Here is a 15777-nt window from a genome sequence, read left to right on the forward strand (position 1 = left end):
GACTTTCTTTGGGGAGGAGGAGCTTTAGAGAACAAACCCCACTTAGTGAAGTGGTTGTCCATTTATAGGGCAAATAAGAAAGATGGATTAGGTGTTTGTTATCACTTTTTGATGAATAAAGCTTTTCTTTGCAAATGGCGTTGGCGTTATTTAAGTGAAAGAGAAGCACTTAGGAAGAAGGTCATTAAGGGGAAATATAGGGTAGAAGAAGGGGGATGAAGCTCTTGTGAGGTGACAGACCCTTATAGGGTCGGCTTATGGAAAGCTATGAGCAAGGAATGGGATTTCTTCAACTCAAGAGTTTGCTATGCTATTGGGGATAAGAAGAGAGTGAAGGTTTGAAAAGATAGTTAGTGTAATAAGGATCCTTTAAATGAGATGTTCCCTAATTTGTTTGCCTTATCTAAGGCTAAACAGACATGGGTAGTAGATTTATGGGAGGAAATGGAGGGAGAAGGGGGTTTGGAACTTCTATTTTGTTAGGAATCTAAATCATTGGAAGTTGGATACTGTGGAGAGGTTCATACTTCAATTGCAAGGTTAATCGATGTAAAAGGTGCAGAAGTATAGAGTGGTTTGGAAAGGCAATAGCAAAAGAAGGTTTTTTGTCAGAGCCCTTTACTCGTTGAAAGCAAATGGTGTCACCTATTTTCATTTAAGGATTATTTAGAACTCTTGGGTTCCCCCTAAAGTGAGTTTTTTTTGCTTAGGAAGCTTGTTAGGCGAAGGTGTTGACTTTGGACTAGCTGCAAAGAAGAGGTTGATTGTTAGTAAATAGGTGCACTCTATGCAAAGAGGAGGCGTGTGATACCTAGTAGTAATTTAATTACAATAATAATAAAAACCTTAATTATCTTAGTGTTTAACCTTAAACATGTTTAGTTAGAGACTAAAACTAGTTTAATGCTAATCATGTTTAATTATAAATTAAACTTTGATCAAGGTTAATTATGATCAATTAATGTCTTAAGCATGTGTATTAGCTTCATGGGGATTAATTTTAATCAAGAAGACTTGAGGGACTGATTGGTAGGTGTAAAAACATAAAACATCACAAGTAAGAGGACTAAAGTACAATTTGGAGAATGTTGGTTAATGGTGGCCTTAGAGCTTGCCACCTCATGCTTGCTTTAAGAGTCTATATAAGGGCTATTAACTTTCATTTTCAACTTATTCTCTGCAGAAATTTGGTAGGTATAGAGAGAGAAGTTAGAAGGAGAAAGTGAAAAAATCAAGGTGAGGAAGAAGACAAGGTTAGTGATTTTGGTAGATTTGGATTCCAAATAATCTTTTGAAGCAAATTAATGGTGAAGTTTGTTTAAAAACTAAGCTTAATTAGTTATAATCATGTCTTAATTATAAATTAAAGTTAATTAGTTTAAAGGAAGAATCAACATGCTTATTTATTTAGTTTGCTTTAATTGAAAAATAGATTGATGAATCATGTGATTAGTTAGGCTTATCTATACACTTAGAGCATGCTAATGGATTGAGTTCAAGAGAAATAAGAATAATTAGAGCAATTGGGGAATATAAGCATGCATAAGAAAGATTGTTTATTCACCTTAAATTTGACTTAAAAATTTGTAGGCATGTAGATTAGAGAATGTGGAAATTAAAGTTATCAACATTAAATTACTAAAATTAGAAAAAAGGGAAAAATGTCATAAACCTTAACTGTGTAATTTTTATGTTTAGGAAACCTAAATTATATTGTTTTATTTTAGTAAGAGTCCTCTACATAGAAGAATTGCAAATGAAAAGTCAGTGTCAGGTAGAGAATTTTATATTATTCTATTGTGTATCTTTGTTTTCTTTTCCTGAAGCGTTTATTAAAAATCCTTATTTTTAATATAATTTTATGAAGTGTTTTAATATGTCAGGGTGTTCATAGTGTATTTGCATTATTGTTTTAAAATGTTGTCATGATGTTTGGATATGCATTGGAAATGAGGAATCACGACTTCAGTATTGTGGATATGGTTCATGGTATGGTTACATTACAAGAATGGTATGGAATAATGGCAGATAACATCCAAAGGACAGATTGACAACGAAAAGTATCTATGAGAAATTGCAATATTATATTCAAATATATTGTGTATATAGGACCATGGGTCCTTAGGTGAAAATCCCTAAAGCCCTTGAGGAAAACAATCCAATGTGGGTGTATGGGGTTGGTCTTGTCCCTAGGTTTTAGTCCTTAAAAACAAGGGGTTGGGGTTGTATTCCCAAAAGACATGAGATTGGTCCTACCCTTGGGTATGAGTCTCAAAAGACACGGGATATGACTTGTCCTTAAGTATTCCTAAAATAGGCTTTATTTATGGTCGAGCATTTTTTGGAGCACTGATTGTACATTGATGGGAATTAGCAACTTATCATATATAAGAGAATGGATGAGGCAAAGTAGAGATGAAACCATCAACAACAGGCATGCATACTTGACACTATTACATATTTGTTAATGATTATAAAATGTTTATCATGCATGTTATATGTTTAATTCGAGGATTTTTTTAAGGTTATATATAGGATGATCATAAACTTTCCTACTGAGCTGTAAACTCACCCTATCCCTTCCACTTTTAGATGCAGGTTGGAAGACACTCATTGGGGTTAATGCTTGAGTTTTGCATGTGTTGTTGAGTGGATGTGGTCTTGCTCATGTTGAGAGTCTTTTGAGGCTTTTGCCTTTATATCATAAGAAGATTAAATCATTTTGAAGAAATGATGTAACTTATGTTTTTTTTTTTGTACACTTGTAGTATGGGCTACCCATAAGTGAACTATGGGGTTTTTGTATGTGCAAAGTAATATTGTACAAGTTTTCTTTACATGAAACAAATTATATTTTGTTAATTAAAGGTTTCTAAAGTTTATCACAAGGTATATACTCTTTATATAACAGGTTTCCACATCCTCATTTTACACAAAAATACACCTAAAATTCAGCATTTATTCTTGTCTCCCAAGTTTTGGGAGCACTAATTTTATATTTTGAGTATTACGACTATATTCTTCTTCATTGTGCTAAGGCAAGGATCTTATGGTTGTTGGTGTTCTCTTTATTTGGCATCCCTTGGGTTACTTTTGCCACTCCCTTTCAGGGTGGCAAAAGTCCTTTGTGGGAAAAAAAAAAGTGTAGGAAGGGTTGGAGAGCAGTCCCTCTATGTATTTTTTGGACTATATGGAAGGAAAGAAATCGACAAGTGTTTAAAGATGAGGAGATGCCAAACCAAAGTCTTAAAAGTTCTTTCCTTAAAAATCTTGCTAATATGGATTTGGGTGTACATTAATGGGAGATCTTTGTCCTTAATTGATTGTGAAGATTGGATGAGCTCTTGTTGAGGTAGGGAATAGTTTTTTGTTTTGCTTTTCTTGCTCATTGTATACACCCAGTGTACTTTTGTGCGCTTTTTTGCATTTTTAATACATTCTCGTATAAAAATAAAATAAAATTATAGAGCATGCAAGTCAAATTAGACAACATGGACTCATTATTGTGTGATTGGCATCCGTTTAGAATGAAGACTAAAAATCTTCATTTTTAAAGGGACTCCATAAAATGAAAAAAGAAAAAAAAAAGAAAAAAGAAAGAATCTAACAGTAATATTAAGAAACCCTACATGTCAATCATGTAGACTCTCCAACATATAACACTATAACATGCTAAAATATGGAATCAATGGGCATCAGTATTGACAAATTCCCGTTATGCATTAAGCAATAATCTTGGCATATATCAAACTGATAATGGTAATATCACACGATGGGAAATCAATTTGGAACTGTCATCTGGTCACTGAATGAAGATTTTTCAGAGAAAGGACATGAGAGTTAAAATCTTAATGTCCGAATCAAATTTAATATAGATTCATCCATGCTTCAACATTTTTCTTTCCTTGCCTCCCACAAACTACGTGCAAGATTTTTTTTAGGACCATCATACTCGCCAACTATCAACAAGCTAATGGTTGTGGACAGTTAACTCACAAGAGATATTATTCTTGAACTGCATTTTCTTCATGTAGTCACAATTACATTCTATTATTGACTTCAAATTGACAAGCCATTATATTTTGAGGGATTTTTCCCTACCTCGTGATTCAGTTTGGTAATGGAGAGATTAATAGGTTAAGTAGTTCTAGAGAACTCATACTGACCTTGTTTTTCTGCTAACCACCATAATTTTAACGGATTACCTATCACCAAGAGAGGGTTCAAATACCTTTACTAAAAGCAAAGAATCTCCTTAAAAGGACTGAAAAATATGATGTGTTCATGCAGCAGCAAGGTCACTTGCGTCTGTCTTTTTACAGCCTGCAAACAAGCTTCAAGTGTCCATCTGTACACGAACCATCTTTCAATTTAAGCTTTGGAGAAAAGGAAAAAAAAAATCCCTGCGCATTTTGTTCAGTTAGATGGTTTTAACTGTTGGCACTTCTCCCTAAAACAATGTCAATTATAAGATAGAGAAGAAAAAAAAAAAAAGTTGTGACTTGAACCATCAACTTGGCATAATTGGATTAACACTAGCAAGCATCAAAAGAACACAAGCTTGTTGAAAAATAAATTATATGTTCAATGTAGATTTGTGGACACATCTTTCATGTACTTCAAAAATTGAAAAATAAAGTTATTCTTCAATGATCAAGAGAGAATTATGAAGTAAGAGTATGGACTAGAAAACTTATGCCATGAAATATTTTGTGAATAACAGCAAGAGCTGAATTTTTTAGTTTTAATAATAAAAAAGAAGCATACCAGTATAAGCAATCGATTATTGGATTGCAGATATCGTTCAATTGCATCTTTTGTTGGAAGTAAAGGTGGAACTTGTCTTGTCCTCAGCTGAGCTTCAAAAATGGTATCATTGAGTTCACTGAAAGGAAGAACACTACAGACTTAGAATGTAGATATGAAAAAACGGTTTTAAAAAGTGTCCAAATTCTAATTGACAAGAATTGGAACACATGGAGAAATTTACTCTATGAAGTAAGACAGTAAACTGAGGCCTGCTCAGACATGTGAATCACATTTTCATGTCTACTGTTTGAAACCTATTCCTGACATGGTTCGTAAAGTGATATTACATCAATGAAATCATTTAGGTATCCATATATCCAACTAATTGAATTGTTCAGCCCTAGCGATAGACAATTGAACCATTTCCCAGGTGAATAAATCCTAGGGGCCAATTGCAAACAAAAAAATAATGCTTAAATAATTTTCCTTGTTAAGAAATTTTTTCCCAACCATTCCACCTGTGAGATGAGTCAACTTTCACTAATTCTTTTCTAGCGTAAGGTTACTATCACCAGTTGATCTTTATTTTGTCTCCCACTAAAATAATGTGAGAAAATAAGGGGGATCATTTCTGTCATTATGTATCCCTGTCTAAGAAACCAACCATAGGGAACCAAAAATTTGTTAATGACAACACCCAAATAAACTTTTTTTTTTTTTTCTTTTATCAAGCAGAAGATAGCTAAACATATAATTTTAGGCTACAGAAATCTGTTGTAGCCATAAAATAGATATATAGTTTTAATTTACAAGGCCATTTCACCATATCTTCAGTGATAGTTTGAAGGAGGTGAATACTGGGTGCCATGTCATTATCAAATAAACAATGTATTGGGAAAATAAATGAAAAAGAACATATGGAGTAATTTCCACCAATATGAACTTGCACAAGAAAATACATGAACTTGGCTCAGAATTCATAATTGTGATGAGGTGAATAGTTTTATATAACAAAAACATGTTACAACACCATAATATGAACCGCACCTTACAAAGGTCAATGCCCATTCTTGAGATGTGTGAGTAGTCACATGCATGAAATTATGCCAGTGTCTTTTTTCTCTTTCGTCAGCCGGCATATTCAAGGCATAACCAATTGAAGCAGCAACTTCTGTGATATTCCATGGGTTTACCAAGATAGCACCAGCACCAAGAGACTGTGCAGCACCTGCAAACTGAAAAGAAAATTGAAATTTTAAACATAACACTACAACATAATAATGATTACTGTTAAGCATAAATTGCAGACTGCTATCTGACCAGATATTTAAAATCTGTCTCCAAATAATTTTTCTTCTCTTTTAGTGCTAGAAATAACACCTGCATCTAACATAAATTCATGGGACAATGTAATGATCAATACTAGAATCTAAACCAGCAAAGTTGCAAGATCCATCTCTTACAGTGGATAACAAATTATTTTCAACTACATTTTCTATATCAAGGGACGCTATAAAAATGTTCCTAAATTTTTTTTCTAGATTAAATCCTGAAGATAATTGGCTGATATAAAAGAGAGTGCATATATTTATTGCAAAGAAATGTCTGTCAATACCTAAGTAGTAATAAGAAAAGCCCAAAATCACGTACAACTGTATCAGGCAAATAATGCAAATCAAAGAGCCAATTGGCGATCAAATGATCAAATGTGCAGTTCCATTGTAGACAAAAGGCAACCATGAAATTATAAAACCATGGAAACATTGATAAGCAAAGATACATGAAAGAGTAATCAACCTCAAAGAAAGGAAGATATAGGAGAGAGCTTCTCCCTTGAAGATAGAAAGATTGGAGAAAAATGGCGAAAAAAATGGAGTATTCTAAGTTATTGTATCATGAGCTCCTGTTTTGGACACAACCTGTTTTGGGTGGTGTTTGGCTTCTATATTTAGCAGTAAAAGCAAAAGTAGTTAATGCTATTGTGTGATTAATTTTTATGTTTGGGAACGATTTTATAAAATGCTTTTACCAAAGATAAGAATTTGACATTTTCAAAATTCTTAATCGAGTAAAAATCTGCTTCCTGAATTGTGTTTGAGGAAAAGCATACATCTCCTTGCCTCTCCAAAATATGGATAAATCACGTTAGGAATGTAGGAACCATGTTTGAGAGTTCTACCCAATGTTACTTAAAACCATTTTTTTATAGATAAATAAAAATAGTATTGAAAAGCACCAAAAAGAGGCACACCAAAATACATACAATGTATACAACGACCATAAAAAGGCGTTAAAAAAGGAAAGGGAAAACAAAAAACTACTCCCTCCCACAAACAAAACTCAACCAATCAATGAAATCAAATAAGGACATCGAACATTCTCCTATAAACATTTGTCTAGGAAAACAAGTTACACAGAAACAAGATTTTCAGTCTTTAATCAGAAAGCTCATCATTTTAAAACAATCTTTTGTTTCTCTCCTTCCATATTGTCCAAAAAATAGGTATAAATGAGCTGCTCCCTTCACTTTTTTCTGCTTCTTTCTGACAAAAGAGTCATGCCAACCTAATAGAGTTTTATCAACCTAATAGAGTCTCTCTGAATGAGGAGGGAACCACTAAAGAAACACTGAAAAGAGAGAACAAAAACTATCATAACACCCTCACCTTGCTACAATGCAATAGGATGTGATCAATTGACTCCTCATGAGTGTAACACAAAAAACATTTGAGGCTAACAACCAACCCCTCCATTGTAGCTGATCAAGAACCAGTGTTTTTCCCTAAGTTGCTTCCCAAGAAAAAACACTCACCTTAGGTGGAACCCATGCATTCCACACAATACCTACCGGGAACAACACCGATCTCCCCACCTTAAGGCTAGACTAAAGGGATGTAACAGAAAAAGTTCCACTCTTTGTCTCCAACCAACACACCTGATCTTTTCCTCCATCAACTACCACCTTATCTTGTAGCCTTCTCAAAAAGCACTCCACAATCTCAATCTCTCAATCATTTAGAAGCCTAAAGACGCTAAGAGTCCAAACACCTATTTCATTAGAATGAGACCATAAATCCACCACCCAAACCTCCTTTGAACTAGGTTAGGCAAATAAGGATGGAAAAAAAAAACATTTAAAGGCTCATCATCACATCACATATCCTTTCAAAACTTTACCATTCTCCCATTGTCCACAGAAGGATATCTACAATTAACTACCTCCCACAATTTTCTTATGACCTTTCACAACACAACACCATACCCATCACTTGCTTCCTTAGAATACCACTTCCCTTCAACTTCCCATATTTATCACTAATAATTTGCCTCCAGAAAACCTCCTTATCCATTGAAAAACACCAGTTCCACTTGCATAGGAGGCCTTATTGAGTGAAGAAAGGCGCTTAACTCCTATGCCTCCTTTCCTCTTATTTAAACAAACAATAGTTCACTTCACTAAGGTCCTATCTCCCTAAAAAAAATCCCTTTAAATTTGTTCTAACATTAAACTCACTATCCTCAGCATCTAGAACAAAGACATAAAGTAGTTTGGCAAGCAAGATAGCATACTTTTGATCAATGTTAGTTTCCCCCCTTTGGAAATATAATGTCTTTTCCACATTGCCAATCTTTTATGGAACCTTTCTTCCACCCCATCCCAAGCTACCAAAGAATTATGAGGGACACGTAAAGGAAGCCCCAGATAAGTGATTGGGAGCATGCCTAATTTGTAGCCTAACTTAAAGGCCAACTCCTCCAAGTTCTCCACCCTTCCAACTTAAATAAGCTCACTTTTGATTAGGTTAATTTTCAAATCGGAAATGGCCACAAACCACATAAGTAGCCAACTTAAGTAGGTCATTTAGGCAAAAGAGGCCTCACAAAACATCAAAGTATCATCGAAAAATAACATATGAGAAACATCCTTACCCTCTCTAGTTTTACCATTCACCTTGAAACCAAACAAAAAACCACCCTCCCTAGCCTTCCTAAGAAGGCAACCGAGGGCCTTCATGGCTAGCACAAACAAGTACAGTGAAAGTGGGTCCCCCTACCTTAAACCCCTAGAGCTCTGAAAAAACCCAAAAAGGGTGCTATTCACAACAACTGAGAATTTTGGTGAAGAAATACACCAACTAATCCAACTTATCCACCTTTGCCCAAATCCCATTTTGTTTAAGACTGCAAGCAAAAGGTCCCAATTAACATGGGCATGCACCTTCTCAATAGCAAGCTTACATAGCACCCTGGAATTATTACTTTTCAACATCAAGTCAATTGCTTCATTATCTATAAACACAACATCAAGAATTTACTTATCCTCCACAAAGGCATTTTAAAGTTTGAAGACCACTTTGCTCACCACCTTTTAAAGCCTCTTAGCCAACACCTTGGCTAACAACTTATGAAGGCTACCCACTAAACTTAGAAGCCTAAAATCTTTAAGGTCTTCAAGCCTCCTTTTGTTGGCACCAAAACCAAAAACATTGCATTGAGGCTTTTTACGAATTTGCCCTATTTGTGAAAATCCCTAAAGAAACCCATTTATTCCCATTTAGCTCAAAAGCCACTGAGAAACCATCCGACCTCGGAGCTTTGTCCCCATTTAGATCTAACAAGGTGTTGAACACCTCTTCCTCTAAAAAAGGATCATCCAACTTTATTGTGTCTTAACTACTTAAAGTGTTGAAACTCATATCCTTGATATTAGGATGTCATTCCCCTGGTTTCAACAAAAGAATCTAGATAGCTTAGACAATCCTCACCTTCATCTCAACCTCCTCTGTTAAATAAACTCTATTCATTTTGATCTTAGCCAATGTATTCCACCTTTTGTATGCATTCATCAACTTAAACGTTGCTTTTAACATTAAAGCAGCTCTCAAAATAGGGCTTTAAATCCATTGTTTTTATAGTTCTTACATCACCATAGATTCTTATATGTAGAAACAAGGAGGTCATCTTGATTAGTCCAAAAGGCTTGTTTGGGGCTTTTGATGCTTACTTGCCACTAAAATCATTCCTAGGAGTATTACTACTTATCATCTTACGATGACAAGTAAGAAGGTTGAAACTAGGGATCAATTGATTTGTTTATTTTTTCCATATTTTTGTTATCCAAGTGGATTCTTGTTAGAAAGAAAAGACAATTTGGGTACAATTCTATCGTGTTGCAGGAGACATCCAAGAAATGTCTTGATAAGATAAGTTTCATAAAAGAAAGAAAAAAGAATGCTCAACATTTCAAAGAGTAAAAGCCTTAGACAATTGTTTGTTATAGGCCAGCTAAATGGATGCTACATTTGAGAAAATGGGAGGGTGTCCCAGCTGATGGAGCACCATATAATGGGTCTTCTCTTCCTTAGCTAAAGTCTACCAGTGTTCTATCTAAACCAATCTTAATCAAGTCTATTGAGTTCCTGTGTAATGTAACCTCTTTTGAGGAGCATTTTAATGGCAAGGCTAGAACAACCAAGGATTGATTTTCCAAGTTAGACAACTGCTCAACCTTTTGAATGAACTAATCATCATGTATTGGAGTATTGACATGATAAGCTCGTTCACCCTACATAGACCTCATTTAGAATAGTTTCCTATTTTTTACTTCAGTTGGATGCTAAAGTTGAAGCCAAAGTCATTGTTTCTAAAGGGTGATATTGATTTATAAAAGTTTTAGTGAAGATGAAAACCTTTTTGCTTAGACTAAAATAGAGCTTCTACAAGAAGCAACATTTTTTGTTAGGTTCCATATTTAGCTCTTTTAAAATTCATATACTCTTTCAACAACATTTGCCAAACAAACATAAAAGCTTTTTTTGAGTTTAAAAAAGAGCTTTTCGCTTCTTAGAAATCGATCCAAACATGACCTTAGTCTTATCTAGGTAAAGAATACACTCTCTTGCTGGTGGGTAAGGTATTGGAAATCAAAGCTTCCAAAACTCAGCCCTGCCATTTTTTCACCTTTTGTTTGCTTTTGACAGCATGTTCTTTTTTAAGGCATCCTTCCCAGCTGTCCGGAAAATGTAAAAACCTTTTAGTTCTTTCAATGTTTGGGAAGGAATGTAATTTTTGTCTCATTTTAGTATTGTTATCAGAAGATTCACGTTCATTCTTTTATTGTCATCAGAAGAATCAAAAGAATCAGAACCACTTGGGAATCTTCAGCAACTCCACTCTCAACATACAAACTTCCCACCATCCTTTCTTTTTTTATAACCTGTTGCATTGATACTACACCAACTTTCTTTTGGGGTATGTAATTCCATATTCCTTGTTTAATGTCTAAACCTAGTAGAGGTAGAGTTGATGGAATAAGACCTTAACACTCTTCCTCAAGTGTAACAAAGGATGAGAAGGGAATCACCAAATTCAACTACCCGTCTAAGAGAAAATAGATAAAATGTTGTCAAAGTTTGAATGCATAAAACAGTCTAAAGAAGCTATTAGTATTGCTCTTAGAAAGAGCATTTCTCATGATTTATGAGATCAAGCAGTGAGGAAAACTCAGCCATCATGAGTTCAAGAATTCAGTTTTATTGTAGAGAACTCAAACTCAAATCCTTCTTAAATCAGTATTTGCTTGACAGTTAAAATACATGTATACTTAATGGCTTGCTTAATACTTCCTTTTGGTTTATTCAAATATGCACAGAGAACCTGGGCATAGGTGTATCTGGGTAAACCAATATTTTTCTTGAACTCTAAACCTATAAGCATCGTCTTGATGAAGAAATTTCCCTGCTTTCTATATTAAGATGATGGGTTATCTCATCTTGCTAAATATGCCAAATATCTTTGCACAAAGACACCTGAGAATTGTAGCAACAGAAGGAAAATGGGCGTGCTTCATGAACCCTGTACAGGATGAAGTACACAACTTGAGAACCAGCCCGTTATCCTTTGAGCATTCATGGGCTATTGTGAAGTTATTTTTCTTCACCCCAATGATAGTCTAGCCAAAATATTTCTCCTATGCTTCAGTTGGTGGTCAAAACATCTTTGGTTAAAGTATTTGCATTTCAACAATAATTAGAGTTTGCATCATCTAACAAAAAAATAAATCAATTATATACTCAAGCGAAATGGTAAGCTTCAATTACCTCACTTAGAATGAGAACCCCTTTCTTTGAAGCTTGGCAGGCCACAAACTCATAGCTAACAAGATTCATTCCATCCCTTAAAGATGTAACAAGTGCTACATCTAGACAAGAAAAGTAGAAAAAATAATTCACATGAACAAAAGATAGAAAAGAATTGTGATCATGAGAATAGACATCCTAAAACAAACAACCTCTCATACAAGAATCATGTAAATACGACAGGAAATCTTCCTATATATATATAATTTAATAGGCACATGAAAAATAATTTTATAAATAAGAGGAGTAAAGACATGAAGGATGAAGCTAAGGCACACTTAAGTACATAAGGAGTATGCAAAAATGCCAAGAAAAAAAAAAAAGAAGAGACAAAAGAAGTGTAGAACACCTTCCCCCATCTAATTGTCACCTAAAAAAATCAATGAAATTCACTATAGAAATGGAAGACCCATCTAATTGCCAATAGAGAACAAAATTTCCCTTTAAGTCACCTCGACTGATCAACCATTTTTTTCTCAAGTTTTAACTCAAAACAAGGAGATACTCCAGTTGTATAAACTCCTTAACATTTTGAAAAACCTTTATGAAAATATTCTTGACTAATTCAAGCTTAGGTTTTTCCTCAAATTGATTTTCATCGAATTCTAAAAATATAAAGCCAATAAAGTAACTTAAGGATGAAATAAGGTGCTTTCAAAAAAGATGCAATGCAATAAGAGCCTAGTACACCAACAACTTTACAAAGAGATTCCAGAAAATAAGATCTTTATGAACCTTCTCTTTGGATTCTTCTCCTTCTTCTTGATTTCCTTTTGGTTTGATATATTTTTGTGATTAACACCTAGGAATTCTTCTTACCTAATCCCACTTGAAATAAAACCATTAGGTTTAAATCTTATTTTATAATCATAAAAACCCAGATTAACTAGACCTTGATCTAACATAAAGCCTTCCAAGAAATTACCATAAAAGAAGATTTAAGCAGTTGTTCTCAAATTTCCATGTTATCAAAAGCCCTTTTGTTTCTCTCTTGCCAAATGGTCAAAAAAGGAATAAAAAGGCAGCCAACCAAGCTTTCTTTTGCCTCTTTCTTACATAAGACTCATTCCAACTTAGTAATATCAGTTTGATTGAGGAGTGCACTACCTATTTCAATCCAAACAATAAGAAAACCAACAGCCATAGGAATCTTGTTGTAGCGTAATGGAGAAACATGCGATTGATGGGTTCTTCTTTCCCTTTACATATATAGCATCTATTCATTTGACACGTCCTATTCTTTTCAACTAATCCAAAGTCAATATCTTTTCCCATGTTGCTCCCCATGTAAAAAAGCTCACTCTTGCCAGATCCAAGAGTTCTAAACAATTTCAATGAGGAAAACCTCTAAACCACTAGGCGCTAACAGAGAATAGTAATCTTTAACTTAGAATTTTCCACTCCTTGACTTTGACTAAACCATTCTATCCTCTAGTCCTACCTTACTGCTTGCTTTTGAAGATTTCCCAAGAAAGCCTCCACCACTTCTAACTCCCAATCATGGAACTATCTAAAGAAAGAAAGAGGGACTCCCATGACCACCCACCCAATCTTGCTCCCATATATTAGATACCCATGACTCCTTTGATCTGGCTATGAAAAATAAAGCAGGAAAAGAATCTTTCAATCATACTTCACCACACCACTTATCTAACCAAAATTTAACTCTCCTCCCATTCTCAACAATGAAGCACACTTTGCTTTTAAAAACCTCCCATTGTCTCCTAATAGCCTTCCAAAAACAGATCTCATGCCCCTTTCTTAGCATCCTAGTACACCAACCTCCCATTTCCTCCCCAAACTTCTCAACAATCACCCGCTTCCATATAGACTCACTTTTCAAGGAAAATCTCTAGCTCCACTTGCTCAACGAAGGATCATTGAGACCATTAGCTTCTTGATGCCAAGCCCTCCTCTTTTCTCAACCATGCATACAATAGACCAGTTGACCAGATGAGGTTTTCGCTCTAAAGCTCTACCACCCTATAGGAAATCCCTTTGAATCCTCACATCTTAAGCTCACCCTTCTATGCATCACAAGTAATGACATGCAATAAACTGACAGGCTAGACAACATACTTCTAATAAGAATACACAACAGCATGCATATCAAGATGCATTAAATAATCACACAAGTTAAATGGCATGCATATCAATATGCATTAAATAATCACACAAGTTTAGGCCATTGAACCAATTTTTTTTGTGGGCAAAATAAATTTATAGAAAGCATCAAAGAAACAAGACACCAAAGTATATAAGATGTACAATGGACACCAAAAGGCTTTGCCAAAAAAGAGAAAACACAAAAAACAACTTTGTACTTGATAAAATCGTAACCAATTTACAAAAGCAATTAAGGCATTGAGCCTTCTTCTATAAACAACCTAACCCACAAGAAAAGGTTACTTAGAAACGTGCCTTTCAACATCTGATTAGATTGCTCCTCATTTTCAAACGATTTTCAATTCCTTTCCTTCCTCATTATCCAAAAAAATGCACAAAAAAAGCGACTCTCCATATATTTGTTACCTTTTCTTTTCACAAAAGAACCATTGTCAACTTAAAAGAACATCTTTGACCATGGAAAGTAGCACCTAAGGTACACTAAACAAAGAGAAGAGCAATTGTCAAAAAACCTTTGTTTTGGCATAATGAAGGAGAATGTGATCAATAGATTCATCTTCATCTTTATAGAAGGAAGCATCCATTCACCAATGACCACTCTCTATTCGAAGATTGATCTATAGTTAATATCTTTCCCCAACTAACTTCCAAAGAAAAAAAAAATCTGGCTATGGACAAAAGCCATGAATTTCAAATTATGGCAATTGGAAAAGGAATTGAACTACTTGGCTCTATGACATAATAGAAAGAACTGATAGAAAAAACTTCATTCCTCGTATCTATCCAAGCCACCCTATCCCCCTCTTCTCTATTCATTGACTTTTCTTGTTATCTTACAAAAAAAAAAAAATACACCAAGGATTCCAATGACACCTCACATCAGTCTTGCCTCATAAATGTGACACCCAAGTCCCTTTTAATGAGGTTAAGGCATACAATGAGGAGAAGAACACACACAAAGAATTCCCTACTTTTGAAAAGGTCTCATCCCTTCCCGATAGCTTTCCATAACCCAACCCCTATCCATCTCTCACTTCACAAGAATACCAACCCCTTCTTCATCCCTAACCTTCTTATCTAGAACCTGTATCCAAAGTGGTTCTCCTTCAGATGCATATCTCCTTCAGAGAGCTTAACAGGTGATCCTATTTAAGCAAAAAAGGCACTAATGCCTGGGCCTCCCTAACTCTTATAAATGCAAGCAATCGACCATTTCACTAAACTTCACTTTTTCTCCAAAGCTTTGCCTCCCTAGAGTAAGTCATGTTGAATCTTCTTAAGTCTCAATCTGATCTTCCTAAGAACACTAAACAAGGAAATAAAATAGATGAGCAAGCTGGATGAGGTGCCTCAATTGAGCCACTATTTTCTTCCCAAATGTGTAGAACTAACTGTGTGCAGTGCATTTCTTTTAAGAGGCCTGTGATAAACTTACCTTCACCAGTTTTTGATAATTATATTGAATTGATGATTAAGAATTAGTATCTATTGGGGCTTTTTCTACACAAGAGCACAATATTCATTTCTTAACAACCAAATGATGTAAAAGTTGATTTACTATCAGCAAAGACGTCTTTTCAATTAAAATATAATAAAAAAACTTAGTTATGATGGATACAAAAAATATATAAAAATCCAAGTGATTTCAGCACAAAACCTTGTTTTATGGTTTGTATAACATGGTTTTGCCTCTTTCTGCACTAACCCCTACTCAATGCATATCGCATCTATTGAGTAGAAAGGAGTTCAAAATCCCATATTA

At 34.7% G+C, this 15777-nt stretch overlaps 1 protein-coding gene across 2 annotated transcripts in view; it reads right to left on the reverse strand.

Annotated features, from left to right (window-relative positions):
* LOC117924059 (alpha,alpha-trehalose-phosphate synthase [UDP-forming] 1-like) overlaps nucleotides 1–15777 on the reverse strand; it is a 36970-nt gene that overhangs the window by 6394 nt on the left and 14799 nt on the right. For both annotated transcript variants that reach the window (XM_034842610.1, XM_034842611.1), the window contains exons 10-12: nucleotides 11850–11950; nucleotides 5797–5984; nucleotides 4768–4885 (exon numbers count right to left, since the gene is read on the reverse strand). In XM_034842610.1, the coding sequence (XP_034698501.1) occupies nucleotides 4768–4885; nucleotides 5797–5984; nucleotides 11850–11950 (407 nt within the window). The remainder of the gene's footprint in view (nucleotides 1–4767; nucleotides 4886–5796; nucleotides 5985–11849; nucleotides 11951–15777) is intronic.

Source organism: Vitis riparia, chromosome 10, assembly GCF_004353265.1.
Source record: "Vitis riparia cultivar Riparia Gloire de Montpellier isolate 1030 chromosome 10, EGFV_Vit.rip_1.0, whole genome shotgun sequence".
Taxonomy (NCBI): Eukaryota; Viridiplantae; Streptophyta; class Magnoliopsida; order Vitales; family Vitaceae; genus Vitis; species Vitis riparia.